This window comes from Podarcis muralis, chromosome 7 (assembly GCF_964188315.1).
Source record: "Podarcis muralis chromosome 7, rPodMur119.hap1.1, whole genome shotgun sequence".
NCBI lineage: Eukaryota > Metazoa > Chordata > Lepidosauria > Squamata > Lacertidae > Podarcis > Podarcis muralis.
This window is the reverse complement of record NC_135661.1, coordinates 83817526-83838227: the sequence shown is the minus strand read 5'-3', so window position 1 is coordinate 83838227 and position 20702 is coordinate 83817526. Positions and strand designations below refer to the sequence as shown.

The following is a 20702-nucleotide window of genomic DNA, read 5'->3' as shown; positions in this document are numbered from 1 at the left end:
AAAGACCTTGTTCTTATAGTCCATTGAACTGCAATGGGGCAAGGTAAATCTGTAGATGAGGAAAAAAATCTGTGTGCATTGCTTATAAATCACAGAGAGAAAGAGCATAGCTTTAGAGTTCTATATAGGACATTATTTGAAATAAGCCTGGTTAAAATGAATAGATGTTATACAGTCTTGCACTTAAGTTGTTAAGCACAGTGAAAAGAGTTGAGTACAGAGTGATAACGAACGAGCCTTAGAGCTTGGGGTGTGTGCAGTTGCATCTTAATTGGCATCTTGATATACCCAACCTGTATGGTACAAATTCTTAACGTGCTTGTTCGGTGTTACAAACAGATGTGGGAAAACCATCTTAGTAAAAATAGTTTTTAACCAATTCATCCCACTGTTACAATGAATAAGAAAACAGGTAGAAAATATTAAACTTTATACCCTGTCTCTTTCCCTGAACTTCATACTGTTCCCAGGTTTCATACTTGTAACATCCCATAAAATATCCAACGCTTTATCTCAGGGCAGTAAGGTATAAGCAATAATAATCTAAACATGGGCAGTGACATCATACCAATTAGTAGTTCTTAAATTTAATACAATTGGCTGCTAAACTAAAAAAGGGGTGTGTGCATTGGGGTGTGAAAATAAGAGAACCCACTGAAACAGCAGACAGTGTGATTCCTTTTAGCTTTGTTATAGGAATGCTTGGACTTCTTGACACCTCATAATCCATCAAGGGTTGATGATATAGGCCGGGGGTAGGCAACCTAAGGTCCGGGGACCAGATGCGGCCCAATTGCCTTCTAAATCCGGCCTGCAGACGGTCCGAGAATCAGCGTGTTTTTACATGACTAGAATGTGTGCTTTTATTTAAAATGCATCTCTGGGTTATTTGTGGGGCACAGATTTGTTCATTTATTTATTTTCAAAATATAGTCCGGCCCACCACAAGGTCTGAGGGACGGTGGACCGGCCCCCGGCTGAAAAAGGTTGCTGACCCCTGATCTAGGCAGTTTCAGTTGCACCTCTTTCAACAGACCTAAGAACTGTGAAGGCTGTCTGGTTCTTCTTAAAAGAGGGTACATGGAGTTCACAGAAGTAGACCCTTCCATGTGTGGAAACCCCCAGTAATGGTGGGGGGAAGTAGAAATGCTGCTAGCATAGATATTTCCCTTTTTTGTCTCATTTATCACTTTTAATTAACAGCTGGCAAAGACGGGGAGCTTTGTTGCTTGAGGAACAAAGCAGTCAGACTGCATCCCATCTGCTGCTCTAGGAAACTAAAGCAGAAAGGTGAGAGAAATTGCCCCTCATTCCCTTTTAAGAACCAATCCACGAGAGCACAGTTCTCTGGCTGGATGGGAAAGGGAAGCACAGCTCTTTTTATGTGGTAGCACAAAAAGTGGTGGAGTAGTGATGCTGTGTTTTATGAGAGATTCTGAGCAGGCCTAGAGAGAGGTTATTGCGAGAACTGGACTACTTTATTATTATTATTTTTTATAAGATATTTATTAAGATTTTCAATTTTATACAAAGAAAGAGAAAAATGCAAAAACAAAAATAAAAAAAATATTAAAAACACATACAGTTCACAACTTATTTTTCAATAACATATTTCCCTGACCTCCTCATACCTCTCCTTCTTGTTTTCTAGTTCAAACTATTTGTTCAGCAAATACTTATCTCATAAGATTACCACTAATTAACACCTTGTTTTCTATCCAACTTCTTGAAACTTAAACTTTTGCCTTAAAATAACCATTTTTCCATAACATTTTATACCATTACAGCTAGGAACCACTTAATTTCAATCCAACACCATTTAACCTTCCTTAATATTGCAATATTTCTGCAAATAGTCCTTAAATTTCTTCCAGTCTTCTTCTGCCGACTTTTCTCCCTGGTCACAGATTCTGCCAGTCAATTCTGCCAATCCCATACAGTCGAGAACTGGACTACTTTAAATGTGGCAAAGTTTATTTACCCATACTCCCCCCCTCCCTTTTTGTGGTGAGCAGACATTGTTTGCTCTCTATGCTGCATGGGAAATCACCTTTGAACCTGAAGGGAGTTTCCAGCACAGCCTTCGATACAGGAATATGAAGGCCTTTTGTTTCAGTGCAAAATTTCAAGAACTAGCTCTTGCAGTTAGTAGCTCTTGCAGTTAGTAGCCTAGCTAGTTTTTGGATCTTTGGCCCTATAAATTACAAATGCTAATAGCCAGTTTTGCTATTGGTTTAAGACAGGGGTGGGCAACCTTCAGCCCAAAGCCCTCACTCCCTTCTGGGTCACCTTCTGAGACCAGAGGCATAAGTGCATGGAGGGACAAATGTTAATTTTACATTTGTACCGTAGGCTTGTTCCTGCCATCCAAGCAAGCAAAAGGCACGCTCAGAGTTCAAGGCCACATTCTAGCCAGGCAAAACTACTTGGGCTATGAAGCAGGGCCAGCGAGGATGTGGCCTGGGGAGACGTTTGTGGCTTGGAGAGAGATCTGAAGGCCAGCAGAGAGGCCTGGAAAGGGTGCTCCCCAACCAAAAAATGCACATAGCAGATAGTAAACTCTTTATTGTCAGAGCTGACACTGAAGAGTAGTTTGTATGGCTCCGAATACCCATGCACACCAGTCTAATGTCTAGGCAGCTATTCCCAGGTCTGCACTTCGTGCCCTGTATCAGGAGGTTTTTAACACTCAATGTTTTTATTATGTTTTAAGATACGTTGTAAGCCACCCAGAGTGGCTGGTGAAACCCAGCTAGATGGGCGGGTTATAAATAATAAAATTATTATTATTATTATGGAGTAGTTGTAGCAACAGGGGGCCACTCCACTTCCACCAGTTATGTACAGTGGTGCCTCGCAAGACGAATGCCTCGCAAGACGGAAAACCCGCTAGACGAAAGGGTTTTCCGTTTGCGATGCGCTTCGCAAGACGAATTTCCCTATGGGCTTGCTTTGCAAGACGAAAATGTCTTGCGAGTCTCGCCATTTCCCCCCCCCCCGCTTTCCCCCCTTTTTCTAAGCTGCTAATAGCCTTTTAGCAGCTAAGCCGCTAAGCCTTTAATAGCCGCTAAGCCGCTAAACCGCTAATAGTGCTAATCCGCTTAGCCGCTAATGGGGTTGCTTCGCAAGACGAAAAGACCGCTAGACGAAGAGAATCGCGGAACGGATTCTTTTCGTCTTGGGAGGCACCACTGTACCTCCCCCCTACAGGCTGTGCGCATGCAGCCAGAGACTGTGCCTTCATGCCAGCTTCCTTTGCTCATCCCTCTTCAATTCCCTACTGGTACTGGGAGACAGTGGTGCAGGAGGAGGCAGAGGGGAACACCTGGCTTTCCTGACCTTCCTCTTTTTCTGACCCATTCTGTGCTCCACCCCCCAACTGTGAAGCTTCGCCTTGCCCTGATTCTTGCCTCCTGACAAGTACAGTTCCCCACAAATCACTGCCCCCCCCCGAGTCAAACTCCAGGCCCCCTTCTCCTGGTGCACACTCATCAGTGTCCTGCCAGTCCCTGACACTTGATTTAAAATCTATAGTTATTTTACTCACTCATTCTGATTTAATAACCAATGGGGCTATTGCTAACTAATTGCTGGGATCCTGAACAAGCTATTTTCCCTTTTAAACCTCAGTTTTTATGCTGAGGTGTGTATTGGCTTTCCAGTCTCAGAACAAGCTGGTGAAGGTGTTCAGCAGATGGACTTAGTAGACAAATCCCATTTTAAGATTAAACTTGTGGGGAGATAGGATTCCTATGTATCAAATACTGGATATTTTTGGAAATTCTGAGTTGTGTTTTGCGTTTCCCCCTTTAATTTCATGTCTGCTTTCTAAATGATTTTAACAACAGACTTCCTCTTTATAACTAAATAGAGAAGCCCATTGTTCTTAAAAGCTGAAAGTAAGAGAGATGGTAAGACATATAACTAGTACTGTTTGTCGAGAGAAACTCTCCCTATGCTTCAATAAAAATATATATGCGACTTTCTGGTTACAGATTTGCTTAGATGCTGTGCAACATTTTTTGTCAATCTCAAGAGGCAAAGAAACCCTTTTTCTTTACCTGTGCAGCACCCCCTGTGCCAGTTCAGGCTTAAGGGTTTTTTTTAAGGCACCATTGACTGCTGTCTTTCTCGATTTTCATACCCCTAGTTAGGCATATCAACAGAGATGCCTCCTGCCCAGAATGTTTTTCCTGGTCAAGAAGCAAAATTAAGCTTTTCTTGCTCTTATACAGGTGGTGTTTTCTGCAATGTTTCAAGTGGAGATAAGAATACAGCATCTTATATATGTTTAATTTAATATATATATATAGCTAGAAGCACCAGGCAAGCTAAAATGAGGGTGCATTTGTACAGCAGGCTGTACATGATGTATTTATAATCTGCGTGTGCATATTAATCTTTCGCCTAACATAGATTTTGTGATAGCTAATAAAAGTTGCTGCTTGAACACTGGATTCTTTGAGTACATTCTCTGTTAGCAGAAGGTTTTGGTATGCAAGTCTATTGAAGTAAACAGAAAAGAGAGAAGCTTTGCCTGTCCAGCTAGGAAGAAAAATGAGTTCTTTTAACAATAATAGTAAAAACAAAAAGCAAATGTAGCCTTTCTTTTAATTTCTTTCACATAAGTAGCAGACTTAGGTGAGATCTAAATTGTTGAGTGACAGGTTTTACTGCCTACACCAGGATTTCTGAAGGTCATCCCTTTACTTCTGCAGTTCCCCATCTTTAACTTGAAAAGCCACCCCCCAAAATCAAGAGAACCTCTGGAGCAGCACTTGACGCAGCTCTAGGATTTCAGTACTTGGTAGACACAACTGTCGGCAGCGTGCACAAAAATCTTTCCCTCTCAGTCTCATTTTATTGAAAGAACTGCAAGAGAATTATGCACATTCTTGAAGTGGAAGGAGGATTGTCCATCTTAATGTCCTCCCTTAGGGATGGCGGTGAGGTATGCTACTAATGTGTCATAATTGAAGTTTTACAATATGCCTACTTATCTGCTTTGCTTCCAGGGGATTGTGCTAATCTTAGATGTGTCGTGTTGAAGGAATAGTGTTTTGGAAAACCACCTCTCATAGTGGGCCTTTACCCATGCAACTGATATAGTGGATTTTATGTGCTGAGGAGAATGCATGCGGCTAAGCAGGACTGGAGTGTATTCATCCCAGCTAGTAGCAGTGCCTGTGTGATTTGTGCACATACTTGGTTCCTCTCCTTGTATCAGTAAATTTCCGAAGAGACCCAGAGGGTGATGCTGGGGTTGGTGTGCATGGCCTGTAAGCTCATGTACACCCTTCATCTAAGAATAGCCCATCTGTTGCCTGAGATTAAATGTTTCAGATCCAGATGGTTAAAAGCTTAAATCAGCCTTTCCAAAGATACAAATGACCCATTTCAGAGATTTTCTACACTTGAGCCACTGTGGTGCAGTGAGAAAATTTACGACTCTGTGAGGAAATCCTTTCCCCATTGTTACACATACAGTATGGGCAGTGGACTGAAGCGGCACCCCTTGCGCTGCTCTGCTTCAGGGTCATTCACCATTTGCTTTATTAAAAGTGATTTTCAACAGTGTGTAATTCCGAACACTAAAACCACACTAAGCTGGAAGTTGGCATTAAATATAAATAATGCACATGTTTGCAGCAACAAACACCCCTTAAATTAGGTTAATTTGAGGGTATGTTTTAAAGAGAGTGCTGAGTTGGGCTGTGCTTAATTTTGCATAAGAAACGGTACCCAGCAAACAGGGAAGATAATTTAGTTGCACTACTTGCAGCAGGGAAGCATTACTATACCAATAAAACATCCTAATGTGGGGCTGTATTTCTTGTACCTAATGCAGGGTTAACCAGGGTTCACTCTAGTATTGTGTGGCTTCTTTGTTAACTAGCTTTCTGTGCTGAGGAGTCCTGCTTTTCCTCTTTAGCTTTTCTTCCCCCTTTTTGTTGTTTATTACACTGCATTTTCTACAACTGTGATGGGCAGACAAAATCATCAAGATCTGGGTGGATGAGGGCAACATTCAGTGAGGTCTGTGGGCCAGTTCTTGGAAGTGTTGAAGGTTAAATAGTAGAGATGTAGATCATGAAAATACATTTGTTTGTCTAAAACAGGGGTCAGCAAACTTTTTCAGCAGGGGGCCGGTCCACTGTCCCTCAGACCTTGTTTGGGGGGGAGGCGGACTATATTTTTTTGGGGGAAAGAAGGAATTCCTATGCCCCACAAATAACCCAGAGATGCATTTTAAATAAAAGGACATGTAAAAACATGCTGATTCCTGGACCGTCCGTGCGCCAGATTTAGAAGGCGATTGGGCTGGAACTGGCCCCCGGGCCTTAGTTTGCCTACCCATGATCTAAAATGTGCCCTTACTGATCAGGCAACCAATTTTATATTGATACTTCTAAAAACTGCAGGGTACCATCCCAGAAAAGACATATTCTCCTTTTCATGAAGGAATGCCTTTTCTAAGATGGTACATGTTGCCACAAACACATCAGCTAAAAAGTGTGCTTTCTCCTTACATTGATTTGAGAAATTTGATCAAATGATCGGTAAAATCTGCATATGATCCACTAAGGCTTGATCTTGAAAGCAGTACACGTTAGGGATCCATGTGGCCTATGATACAAGCCTTTCTTTTCTCAACTAAAATGAAGAGAAGGGCTGATAAGCTGGCTATGGAACTGTATATACTGGGTTCTAAGTATGTGCATGGATTTTACACTCTATTAATTGGCATTTTTTAATTTAATATTTTTCTCATAACTATCTGGAGCTGCTTGCTTGTCTGGTAGGGAAATTATTTACTAGCTAATTAATAGAAAATTGAAAAGTCTGTTTTGCTGATCAAGAGAACAGCAAGAATGGCAACACAGAGAAAAGCATTGAGATTGTGGAGCAGGAGGAGTGAGTATGGAGCTGGTTGTATGGCTGTTATATGTTGTGACTCCTATCTTTATCACTTGTAATGTCTTTTGTTCCTAGTTTTAAAACTTTACTTGGTAGGAAATTTGCAGGCACAGTGTTATATGTTTATAGTTTCATTCTTCGAAACATAGCAGTTCAAGTCCAGTTAAAAGAAGAGCCAGTATTGCGATACCCTAAGCCACAGGGCTTCATTAAGTACAGTGGTACCTTGCGTTAAGTACCGAAGCACAATTTCTGTTCTCATCCTGAAGCAAAGTTCTTAACCCGAGGTACTATTTCTGGGTTAGCGGAGTCTGTAACCTGAAGCGTCTGTAACCTGAAGTGTATGTAACCTGAGGTACCACTGTACAACATATTTTAGCAAATGCTCATCACCCATAGGTAAAGGTAAAGGGACCCCTGACCATTAGGTCCAGTCGCGACCGACTCTGGGGTTGTGGCGCTCATCTCGCTTTACTGGCTGAGGGAGCCGGTGTACAGTTTCCGGGTCGTGTGGCCAGCATGACTAAGCCGCTTCTGGCGAACCAGAGCAGTGCACGGAAACACCGTTTACCTTCCCGCTGGAGCGGTACCTATTTATCTACTTGCACTGGCATGCTTTCGAACTGCTAGGTTGCCAGATGCAGGGACCGAGCAACGGGAGCTCACGGGAGCCGTCGCGGGGATTCGAACCGCCGACCTTCTGATTTGCAAGTCCTAGGCTCTGTGGGTGACTAAAGCTTCAGTGGTGGTGAAGTTCAGTGTGTAACAATGTTTTTTGTCTTAAAAGTTGTACTTCACAAGGATTGTTTACCTGGCCAGTTTCCAAATCGGAGATACTGCTTGTTCATTTGTATCATCAATTTGTTGCCCGTGTCATTTTGCTGTTCTGTTGAATGAAAAGCCTCCCACAGGTTTTCTAGTGCTGAGACAGCCCCCTGCCGCCTTTCTCCTCAGGCACTTGGGCATGCCACTTTGCTAGCTTGTTTTGGTATCCTCCCGCTCTCTTTCCAAGCCGTCTCAATCCTTTCCTACTCTGGCTCTTAATGCTTTCCATTATGGTTTGCTTGCTTTCAACGCACCCCAGGAGTTGGAACTTACTAGTATTTGATGCCTAGTATGGAGAAGACTGGGACGCGGGTGGTGCTGTGGGTAAAAGCCTCAGCGCCTAGGATTTGCTGATCGAAAGGTCGGCGGTTCGAATCCCCGCGGCGGGGTGCGCTCCCGCCGCTAGGTCCCAGCGCCTGCCAACCTAGCAGTTCCAAAGCACCCCTGGGTGCAAATAGGGACTGCTTACCAGCGGGAAGGTAAACGGCGTTCCGTGTGCTGCGCTGGCTCGCCAGATGCAGCTTTGTCACACTGGCCACGTGACCCGGAAGTGTCTGCGGACAGCGCTGGCTCCCGGCCTATAGAGTGAGATGAGCGCACAACCCTAGAGTCTGTCAAGACTGGCCCGTATGGGCAGGGGTACCTTTACCTTTACCCTTATGGAGAAGACTGTTCTTAGTTTATCTTTGGACTTTGCCATGCAATATTAGCTGGATTTGCTGCCATGTGTCTTCTCCATATTTTGCCTGGTGACGGATCGGTTTCTGCTTTTATGTGAGCATTTTCCCCTACCTGTTGTGTGTTGCAGGACACATTATTTCTACTACATTCCAATCCATCTGTGTTGGCTATGAGGACCAGCTTCCATAAGTGGCATAGTTGTGCATCTGTGCAGGCAGCCCACTGAACTTGCTCTTTAGCTTGCCTGCCTGCTTTTCACTCTGACCCAGGCGCCAGTGCTGGTGAGAACGATTAGCCCTAAACGCCATTGTCTGCTTGCTCATTGGCTTTCTGCCTAGCAAGCAAACAGGTGGTAGTAATTATGAGAAAGAGAAGCATCAGAAACAAGATTTGAGAATAAGAGTAGGGTTGCAAGATGCTGGGCTTGGTTTCATAGACTCTTAGAGTTCGAAGGCATCTCAGAGGTCATCCAGTCCAACCCCTAATCAGTGCAGGATCTGCATACAGAATGCAACTACAGCACTCCTAACTGCACATCATTCTCTTCTCCAGTCTAAAAACGCCCAGTTTCTAGATCCCTTACCATTCTGATCATCATCTTTGGACGCACTTCAGTTCAATGTTCTTCTTAATGTGTCAATGTTCTTCTTAATTTGTGGCACACAGAACAAAGCAGTAGCAAGGAGGTGCCATTTTACACAGAAGTGCCAGGATTTATCTGTTCGTTTCATTCAAGAATCTCTTCCCATAAAATATCGTAGAGCAACTTGACAATAAGTATCAACAATAAAACAATAATAAATAGAATTTGAAATACAATACAAACTGGAATAAAAATGTCCATGTAAAAGGCTTGTTGGTTAAGGAATATTTATATGTGTATATTTACATGGAGGAGAAAGCTGCTGATCAATCCTCTGCCATTATCTTTCTTGGACTGCAGCATGAAAGGGAAATAGATAATCAGTCTTATAGTCAGGGTACTACATTGTACACCAGTAGGATCTGATTCTAAGGCCCCAAACCCCTTATGCTGACACTGTGATAGATGTTGTGCTGTGTGAGGTAATGTGTATAATCAAGAATGTTGACTGTGAATCTTTTAAGTTCAAATTTGAGGTGCCAAGCCCTGAAAGTTGCATGCAAAAAACTGTTCTTGGTCTGAGCGCCATTGGCTGTAAAGATGCCTTTAACTGCTAAAACTAATTTACTATGAAAATTCTAGTAGAATTATGTTCTTTCAGGGTTGAGAATCTTGTTGCCCATTACTTTATATGTGAGAAAAGCCCAGCCCAAAACATTCCAGCTGCACCAGCTGCACTGAATGGACTTGGACTTAGTAGAAAATCTTTGATTTATAACTGTAAAATGAAGATAAAATATCCAGTTGGCTGTAGATTCAGAGCAGCCCTCAGTTTATAGTACGTGTCAACTTCCTCTATCCCACTTTTTTTGTAGTAGTCCAAATACTTAATCTGGTGACTCAGCTATTTTTTTTAACTACCTCTTAGAAAAGTTGAATGCACTTAAGATCAAATGTTCTAGGCTTCCTTTTCTAACTCAAGCGTACAATAGCATTTTCAAACGTACAGCAGCCTTTTGTCTTGTGTAATTCATTCCAACTGAAGAACTAGTTAAACTACATTATTCAGCCATCAAAGCAAAGGATAATTTATACTGGTTGCGGATTCAAAGTCCACATTCTCTAAAAACAGGCATGTTGTAACTATGAAAGCAAGCAATGCCATTTGAATGCCTCCTCCCCAAATTTTAAATGATAGTGTCAGTTTTAACATGTCACTAAAGCAGTATGATTGAGACTGCTGATTGTTTCGTAATTTAATTTAATAATTTAAATTTTGTTTCATTTTTTAATAAGAGTATTTTTAGGGTGCCTTGTAGGGATTAAGCCTCCCAAGGTGGATTATGTAACAGTATTTTAAATATTTTTAAATCACTAAGCAAATATTAAAACAGTTCTGGGAAGAAAAGAGCCACTTAAAAGCAAGTAGTTATGATACCACAGTAATATTACTTAAGAATTTACTTGGGTCTTTTCACACTTTTAACTGGTTGTTATCCTATTAGACTGAGCCTGTGAGTTCAGGGAGTTCAGTTCATCCTCCTGATGAATGGAATCATCAGCTGTTAATCTGGTACCATTCTTTACATTAAAAAAAAACACCAAAGAGGTCTTTGGCTTGGTGCGTTTGGTGTTGACAACGTTGTGTACATAAACATTAAATATGTTTGAGTAGAGGGAGAGTAAGGAGTGTATGCTTGTAGTAGTAGTTTCATTATTTCTGTCTCTCTAAGACTGTGTTTTAAGTAAACAGCTTTTCTTGCTGTTCTCCAGGACAGAACTTTCTCACTCTCATTGTTGGTGATGGACTATTTCAACGGAGTTTTGTAGCGAGGTGGCAAAGAGAGTTTATAGTTTGCGGACATGCGGCTAGTACCCACAGACCACATGGTGTGGCAGTTAATAGGTAGTTAGGTTGATTTCTCATTCATTGTGATTAGTGCTTGGTTAGTAACCGCTGCCAGATAAACTGCAGAAAGTAGAAACACAGTTGTCCATCTAAACCTTTATTGGCATAACCTTTTGCCTGACGGGTAAGAGCTGCTCTCCTTTTCTAAACTAGCTTATCTGCTCAGCTTTCCTTGCGAATTTCTTGTTTCAGGAAATCTGGAAGTGGTCTTGCCTCATGTTCCCATACGTGTCCTGTGTCTAGAGCATGCACCCCTAAACTTGGCCCCCCAGCTGTTTTGGGACTACAACTCCCATCATCCCTAGCTAACAGGGCCAGTGGTGAGGGATGATGGGAATTGTAGTCACAGAACAGCTGGAGGGCCGAGTTTGGAGGTGCCTGGTGTAGAGTATTTGAAATCACCCCAAACAAGAGATACCTAGATGCACTGATAAATCTTGGCTGAGTAATGCAAGAATTCTTCTCCCTCGAGGAAACTTTTGGAGCACTTTGGGAATATTGCCAGCTGGATTTTGCAGTAGGTAGCAATTGCCAAAATTCAAGTGTTGCTAAAACCCCCATATTGTCACAGTGGAAAATATTAAACTGTAAAACTAGTCACATTACTGTTCATGACTGGGGACTTCCAACATTTTTAAAAGTAACCAAACCCCAATATTCTAACGCAGGTAATGAGCAATTGTGGTCCATTGCAAAGAATGTTGGGTTTGGGAGGCTTCAGTTAAAAGACCTCTTGTGTTTTAGTGGCCTTGGCCAATAAGTTCCTCATGGATGCAGTGGCCATTTACTTTAGTTAATTTGAAGATGAGCAAGAAAAACTATTAAGGCAACTTACACACTTAAAATACTATTTTTTTTTATTCCACGTGTCTCAAGGCAGCATACAAAGCCTATATATGTACATTTGCTGGGGGTTGGGGAGCCCCTGAAATGTGACAGTGACAGAATACCGTATTTTTCGCTCTATAAGATGCACCAGACCACAAGACGCACCTAGTTTTTGGAGGAGGAAAACAAGAAAAAAAATATTCTGAATCTCAGAAGCCAGAACAGCAAGAGAGATTGCTGCGCAGTGAAAGCAGCAATCCCTCTTGCTGTTCTGGCTTCTGGGATAGCTGCGCAGCCTGCATTCGCTCCATAAGACGCACACACACTTCCCCTTACTTTTTAGGAGGGAAAAAGTGAGTCTTATAGAGCAAAAAATACGGTATATTGTTCATTAGAACACTCACTTTGTTCACAGCTACATCGATTTCTGTTTTGTCAATCGCTATGGTGCTTTGGGTACTGCCTAGAACAAGTGTTCTGACTGCACCAGTCGAGCTTTGGTACATAGTTCAAATTTTTAAGCTTCTCCTAATAACATGAACAAATTCAAACAACAAAGCGATAGTCATCTTGCAAGGGCTTACTGACCTTGAGCAATATGAGTAGACAGACAATGTGCAAATGGAAATCAGAATACTTAAGGGTTCTTTCCCTGCCAGGGTTTCTGTGCCTCCAACAGCCTTCCAGCAGGTGAATGTTCAACAGGTCCAAATTTGCCCTTTTGATGCCAAGGAAAGCTTCAATTGTCAATTTCTGCCTGTCAAAAAACCCTTTAAAAACACAGGACTTTTGCCAAGAGAAGGTGACTTCAATATTATATGGGATAATTGTCCACACAGCTCCTATCTTGTGTCTCCATGGTCCCCCCTTCTGTCCCTCATTCTGCTATCACTTCTTTGTGGCCCCCAATGCATTCCCCTCCCCCTACAGAACTGGCGGAAGCAATGAGAGACAAGCAATGGACTCATAGTACAAGGCTTATCTCAAATGCAGCCCTCCATGATGCTTCCCCTGCGTTAAAACAGGGCTGCATTGTAGAGGCTGTGGGTGGGGTTTTCTTCTTGCTTCGTACCATGAAGAAGAAGAAAATTCTTGGAAGGGTCAATAGAGCTACTTCCTAAAAGCTGTGTGCAAGTCTTTTTCCTTTCCATCCTTCCTAAAATCAAGAGAACTGCACAAGCAGCTTTTGGGGTATTGCATTGTTGGGTCTTCCAAGTGCTTCCTCTTTCTTCCTGGTGCGAAGCAAGAAGGGCAGCACTCCCGCCTATAGAGACAGTGCCTTGGAAGCTGTTTGTAATATAGAATACTTATTAGCATTACTGTAGTAGCATTCAGGTTTGCACCCCATAACAGTGGACCCATTTCCTTTTCAGGAAAGAAAGGGGAAGAGGGAAAATGCCTGTGGAACCGACTGCCCCCCCCTTTATGCTGCTTTTAAAATGAGAAAGGATATTAGGGCTGTAAGGAGGGTTGTATGTAGAAGGGGTGTTCTTTACTTGTTTCCTGGTAGTGTGTGTGTGAGAGAATTCCAGGAGCAATTTTCAGAACCCAGCCTCAACGTCAGTTTCTACTTTAATATTTGTCTTCGTAATACGTTTAAAGCGTAACTTGTCTTTTTATCATTTTATCTCATGTTTGTGCTAAAGATCTTTCTTAAAACCATGCTAGCGCTGTCCCTTTAATCATCCTAAGACTGTGTTTGTTTTCTTTTCTCTAGGGGGGAATGCTGTCTATCCAGTGCTGAGGATCAGTGACAACTGAGCTGCTGATGGCGCATGCAGCAGGGAAATAGCCACCTTCGCTGTCCTGGAGATGATTCACCTGGATCGCCAACAGCCACCCAGTCATTTTTGATATTGCATGGGAGTGCGGCAGACTCTAATACTCTAGGAAGAAGCCGAGTGTGGCAGGATGTTTGGATGATGATGATGGCAAGGAAGCAAGATGTTCGCATTCCCACCTACAACATCAGTGTGGTGGGGTTGTCTGGGACAGAAAAAGAGAAGGGGCAGTGTGGCATTGGGAAGTCTTGCCTGTGCAATCGGTTTGTACGGCCCAGGGCAGATGACTTCCATTTGGACCACACTTCGGTTCTCAGCACCAGTGACTTTGGAGGAAGGGTGGTTAACAATGACCACTTCTTGTACTGGGGGGAAGTTGTGCGTTCTCTGGAGGACTGTGTGGAATGTAAAATGCATATTGTGGAGCAGACTGAGTTTATTGATGACCAGACTTTCCAGCCCCACCGCAGCACAGCCCTGCAGCCCTACATCAAAAGGGCGGCTGCGACAAAACTCGCATCAGCTGAAAAGCTCATGTACTTTTGCACTGATCAGCTTGGGCTGGAGCAAGACTTTGAACAGAAGCAGATGCCAGATGGGAAGCTGCTGGTGGACGGCTTTCTCCTCTGCATCGACGTCAGCAGGGGTATGAACAGGAACTTTGACGATCAGCTCAAGTTTGTTTCAAACCTGTACAATCAACTCACGAAAACTAAAAAGCCCACTGTGGTGGTTCTGACAAAGTGTGACGAAGGAGTGGAGCGGTACATTAGAGATGCGCACACTTTTGCCTTAAGCAAAAAGAACCTCCAGGTGGTGGAGACGTCTGCCAGATCCAATGTGAACGTTGACTTGGCTTTCAGCACTTTAGTGCAGCTGATCGACAAAAGCAGGGGCAAAACTAAAATTATCCCTTACTTTGAGGCTTTGAAGCAGCAGAGCCAGCAGATTGCTGCTGCTAAAGATAAGTACGAGTGGCTGGTGAGCCGCATAGTCAAAAACCACAATGAGACTTGGTTGAATGTCTCACGGAAGATGCAGTCCTCCCCTGAGTATCAGGATTATGTGTATCTGGAAGGGACGCAGAAAGCCAAGAAGCTCTTCCTGCAGCACATTCATCGCCTCAAACAAGAACACATAGAGCGCAGGAGGAAGATGTACCTTGCCTCATTGCCCCTCGCTTTTGATGCCCTTGTTCCAGACCTGGATGAAATAAACCACTTGAGCTGCATAAAAATGGAGAAGCTGCTGGAGACAAAACCAGACTTCTTAAAGTGGTTTGTTGTTCTTGAAGAGACCCCCTGGGATGCCACCAGCCATATAGATAACATGGAGAATGAGCGCATTCCATTTGACCTGATGGAGACCCTGCCTGCTCAGCAGCTCTATGAGGCCCACTTAGAGAAGCTGAGGAACGAGAGGAAAAGGGCAGAAATGAGAAGGTCTTTCAAAGAGAATTTGGAGACTTCCCCTTTCATAACACCAGGAAAACCTTGGGAAGAAGCTCGCAGTTTCATCATGAACGAGGATTTTTATATGTGGCTTGAGGAGTCTGTCTACATGGATATTTACAGTAGACATCAAAAGCAAATTATAGAGAGGGCCAAGGAAGAATTTCAGGAACTGCTTTTAGAGTACTCAGAACTGTTCTATGAACTGGAGCTTGATGCCAAACCAAGCAAGGAGAAAATGGGTGTCATCCAGGATGTGTTGGGTGAAGAGCAGAGATTTAAAGCACTACAAAAGCTGCAAGCTGAACGAGACGCCCTGATCTTGAAACACATTCATTTTGTTTACCACCCAACAAAGGAAACCTGTCCCAGCTGTCCAGCTTGCATAGATGCTAAAATCGAGCACTTGATAAGTTCTAGGTTTATCAGGCCATCTGACCGCAATCAGAAAAACTTGCTTTCAGATTCCAATATAGATAGAATCAATCTAGTCATTCTTGGTAAAGATGGACTTGCACGTGAGCTAGCAAATGAGATTCGAGCTCTTTGCACAAATGATGACAAGTATGTGATAGATGGGAAGATGTATGAGCTCTCCTTGAGACCCATAGAGGGTAATGTCAGACTTCCTGTTAATTCTTTCCAGACACCAACATTTCAGCCGCATGGTTGCCTCTGCCTTTATAACTCTAAGGAATCTCTGTCTTACGTTGTTGAAAGTATTGAAAAGAGCAGAGAGTCAACCCTTGGCCGAAGGGACAACCACTTAGTTCATCTTCCTCTGACTCTGATTCTGGTCAACAAGAGAGGAGATACCAGTGGAGAAACACTACACAGTTTAATACAGCAAGGACAGCAGATTGCCAGTAAGCTACAATGCGTCTTCCTCGACCCTGCTTCTACTGGCATTGGATATGGGCGTAATATTAATGAAAAGCAGATCAGTCAAGTTCTGAAAGGCTTGCTGGACTCAAAGCGAAACTTAAATCTTATGAGCTCAACAGCAAGCATTAAAGATCTGGCCGATATCGACCTTCGGATTGTCATGTGCTTGTTGTGCGGAGATCCTTTTAATGCAGATGATATTATTCTACCTATTCTTCAGTCCCAAACCTGTAGGCCTTCCCAGTGTGGAAGCAGCAATTCTGTCTTACTTGAATACCCCATAGGACCACACAAGAGGCGTATAGAACTCTCCTTGCTTTCATACCATTCCTCTTTTAGCATTAGGAAAAGCTGGTTGGTCCATGGCTACATTTTGTTTTATTCAGCGAAACGTAAAGCATCTTTGGCTATGTTACGTGCCTTTCTTTGTGAAGTGCAGGACATTATCCCTGTTCAGATAGTGGCACTCACTGATGGCTCAATAGATGTTCTAGACAATGACTTAAGCAGAGAACAGTTAACCGAGGGAGAAGAAATTGCCCAGGATATAGATGGAAAGTTTACAACCATACCTTGCAGTCAACCTCAACATAAACTAGAGATTTTTCATCTGTTTTTCAAAGACGTGGTGGAGAGAAAAAACATCATTGAAGCTACCCACATGTACGATAATGCTGCCGAAGCGTGCAGCACCACAGAAGAAGTGTTCAATTCACCCCGGGCTGGCTCACCTCTCTGTAATTCAAACCTTCATGATTCAGAAGAAGATATTGAGCCTCCAACCTACAGCCCTTTCAGAGATGACACATCCATGCCCACTTTGTCCAAAGATCTTTCTAAACTTTCCATGGAGTTGGAGGGGAATGACGGTCTTTCTGTCTTTTCTGCTATGAGCACTTTTGAAAGCAAACTGAACAACAAAGTACCTCCGCCAGTGAAACCAAAGCCCCCTGTCCACTTTGATATTAAGGGGGACCTCTCCTATTTGGATCAAGGGCATCGGGATGCACAGAGGAAGTCCATGTCTTCGACCACGTGGCCACCTACAGATGGCTTTGACCCTTCCGATTACGCGGAACCCATGGACGCAGTAGTCAAACCAAGGAACGAGGAGGAAAATATCTACTCTGTGCCTCACGACAGCACCCAAGGCAAAATCATCACCATTCGTAACATTAACAAAACCCAGTCCAATGGCAGCGGCAACGGTTCGGACAGTGAAATGGACACAAGCTCCTTGGAACGAGGCCGGAAGGTGTCCATCATTAGTAAGCCAGTGTTGTATCGGACAAGATGCACGAGGCTTGGGAGATTTGCCAGTTACAGGACCAGTTTCAGTGTAGGGAGCGATGATGAATTGGGGCCAATTAGGAAGAAAGAAGAAGACCACACTTCCCAAGGATATAAGGGAGATAACGCTGTCATTCCATATGAGACGACTGATGAAGATCCAAGGAAAAGAAACATCTTACGCAGCTTGAGGAGGACAACAAAGGTAACTTAATACTTTCAACGTGTTTTTAATTTTAATTTTCAAGGTTTTTTACTAAGATAAGCAGATTTACAATATGAGTGCAAACATTCAAATTGTATGAAATATGAACAGCTCTCTTACCTATTCAGCAGTCTGTATATGAGAGAAAATTGTAAAGGATGCCATCAAATTCTTTCCAGGGTTTGTTTGGAAACTGAAAACAAATGTGCATTTTCCTTTTCCTTTTGGGTTTTTTTAAAAAAAAAATCTGATGACCTTTCCTGATCAAGATGATAGATTAGATGCGTCTGCTTTATAAGGGTGGAAAATGTGTTGTAATGAAAGGTTATAAATTGTTTCCCCCTTTACATTCCATTTTTCATTTTCAACTCCAGCTTCTAAAAGCAAATTGGGAACAAGTAGCAGCTGATTCCTTCTTATGGAGTAGAGAATTTTGAAGAACATTTGTCTGGCATGCAGTGTGAAGCTTGTGTTTAAACTTACTATTTGGGAGCTTCATTGTTGTTCTAAAATGGAATGACTTGAAATATCCCATCCAGAATGTGCAGAGAAGCCAGTCAAACAGCAGCTTTTAATCTTGTAAATAGGATATGTGGAAAGCTAGTTTTCATGTAAGATTTATCTCTTCGTTTCAAACTTTTCTTTCACTGAGTTATTTTCTTAATTTGGGTTTTTTCCATTACAACACAAACAGCTACTGAACAGAAGTAGGTTCATTTCTTTTATGCAAAGACTTTTGTCTCTTTAAACAATGTCGTGACTGCTTTGCAAAACAGTGGTGATTTCATACTTGCAGCAGCTGTCCTCTTGCCAGCAGGGTATACTTCTCTTCATTGGCATTAGAGCCCTGTTCCTGGAAGAGAAAAAAAAACACAAAGGCGGACTGAACTGGTAAAACCCCTTTTGAGGAAGCTTCAGTAGTAGCTTGGAGCTTTCTTTTTCTTGCAGGATATATATATGTGCGCTTCAGAATTCTGTAATGGCATAATACAGTGGGAGCTGGAAATATAAAAAGTTCAAAGCCGTATTTCCTCTTCCTGAATCCCACGATGGCTTCTGCATCTCCCAGTAGGAAAGCAAATGTTAATAAGAAAGAATGTGAATGCCGTTAACTCTTCTGTTCTGGTGTAGACTGTGTGTGCATACCACAGCACCTATTTGAACTCCCAGTAAAGAGAGAGTCGACTTGGACGTGCAAAGGAGAGTGGAGGTCAGCCCTGTAAGCATTTTCATGAAGCGTAGAAGCAATATCTAGAAGTGTTAGCTTACCCCTCAGAAAACAATCAAAAACTGTGACTGGAATGCATTCAAAGGCCGAGGGGAAAGGCTTGGGAGGTGCTAACCTACTGCATAGCCAGCAGAGGGAGCACAAGTTAACTGCCAGACATAACTTCCAAAGCTCAAAAGCTGATGCAAGAACGGTAAATTGAAAGCTTTTGTGAATTTGAAGCCTTGTTGGCAGTACAGAGAGAGCATCTCAGATACTTGCTTAATAGAAAAAAAGACAAATAGGAGGAGATCTGTACTTTTAGGGAATAAATAATGGAGTGGAGTGGGCTCTTGGTGGCATCTCACTTTTTAAATAGCATTTTCGTTCAAGTTAGGAGTGTTAATATTTGAGCTCCTAAGGAAGGTATCCACAGGCAACTTTCTCCACGGGTCTTAAAACATGAGGCTATTCAGTGTTTGCATGCTCTGAAAAGCAGCCTTGTTTAAGCAGCAGCACCTACTCACCAGTCTGCTAGGAAAGCCTGGAAGTTAGCACAGACATGCTTTCTCATCACCCGGAGTGGTATGTAGCTTCAGCGACACTAACAACTATGCAGATCTGTAAGTGGTAATCACAATAAGTTTAATGCTAAGTTTGATAACCAAATAAGGTTGGTACAGACATACAGTACTTAAAAAAAATATATTTTAAAAAAATAATAGTTATTCCTTCTCAATGTGTTGTGAATCGCCCTGAGATGTGCAGATGAATGGTGTTATACAAATTTAATTAATAATAATAAAAGCCAGCATGTCAAGCAGTGTTAGAAACTGGGATACGAAAGCTAGGAACTAAATGGCACTTTAAACCCAGGTTTTGGGCGCAGCAACAGAATGTCTAGATGCACTGTTTTATAACAAGCAGTGCTGAAAATGAATGAACTGCAGCTAAAATATTATGTTCATTTTTCGCATGGTCTAGTCCTTCCCCTGCCCACCACCCCAATATTCTTAAGAGAGTCTCTTCTCCAGTCTTCAGAGAGTAGCTGGAAGTGGGGAGGGAGAAAAAAGCCCTCCTTTCCCTCCACTCTGCAGTTTTAATCTGAAATCTTAGGCACAGTACTGCGCCCAGAGTTCAGAAACTGCTTGCATTAATGAAATTCCTTGTCACAAAATGCACTTAGAACAACGGGAGTTTTGAGCACTGGTGTTCTGCATTTCCCTCCCTCCAAATTCTCTACCTCAGTTGGTAGTAAAGGTAAAGGTACCCCTGCCCGTACGGGCCAGTCGTGACCGACTCTGGGGTTGCGTGCTCATCTCGCTTAAGAGGCCGGGAGCCAGCGCTGTCCGAAGACACTTCCGGGTCACGTGTCCAGCGTGACAAAGCTGCTCTGGCGAGCCAGCACCAGCGCAGTGCACAGAAACGCCGTTTACCTTCCCGCTATAAAGCGGTACCTATTTATCTACTTGCATTTTGACGTGCTTTCGAACTGCTAGGTGGGCAGGAGCTGGGACCGAATGACAGGAGCTCACCCCGCCGCGGGGATTCGAACCGCCGACCATACGATCGGCAAGTCCTAGGCACTGAGGTTTTACCCACAGCGCCACCCGCGTCCCTTACCTCAGTTGGTACTTAACTTAAAATTCTCCCCATCTTGCTTTGCTGGGACCCTGGTCCAAAGCATACATAGCAACAGTTGCTTTTTATAAGAGAAAAAGATGTTGAAAGATCTATTCACAGAGCTCCCATCTCATATGTAGTTTGACTCTCCACCTTCTGCCTCAGTCTCGCATGTATTTTCACTGTCAGTCTAGAAAGTGATTTAAATTTAGCAGACATCTTCTGAGTACATTTTTGTCTTCGAAGAGCAATCTGTAGAGCTTAGGCTCCAAATTCTGCAGATTATTTTCTTAACATCTCATCAGATAGTACAGCTTGCTCCAGGGCAGATTATATTACTTGTACTTCTTCAAATGTGTTGGAACAGCAGCTTTCTTTCCTGGAATCTTAGATTGTCCTAATGGGGCAAAATGTCTATCAGGAGTTCAGAACCTTTTCCAGCTAATGGGCCAGATCCTTAGCTCCCTACCCTTAAAGGGGAAAATTTTACAGATGGGCAGGGCTGGTTACCTTTCA

At 42.9% G+C, this 20702-nt stretch overlaps 1 protein-coding gene across 1 annotated transcript in view; it reads left to right on the top strand.

Moving 5' to 3' along the window:
- ARHGAP35 (Rho GTPase activating protein 35) overlaps positions 1-20702 on the top strand; it is a 91012-nt gene that overhangs the window by 16694 nt on the left and 53616 nt on the right. The window contains exon 2 of the mRNA XM_028742153.2: positions 13462-17356. Within this exon, the coding sequence (XP_028597986.2) occupies positions 13520-17356 (3837 nt within the window). The 5' untranslated portion in view covers positions 13462-13519. The remainder of the gene's footprint in view (positions 1-13461; positions 17357-20702) is intronic.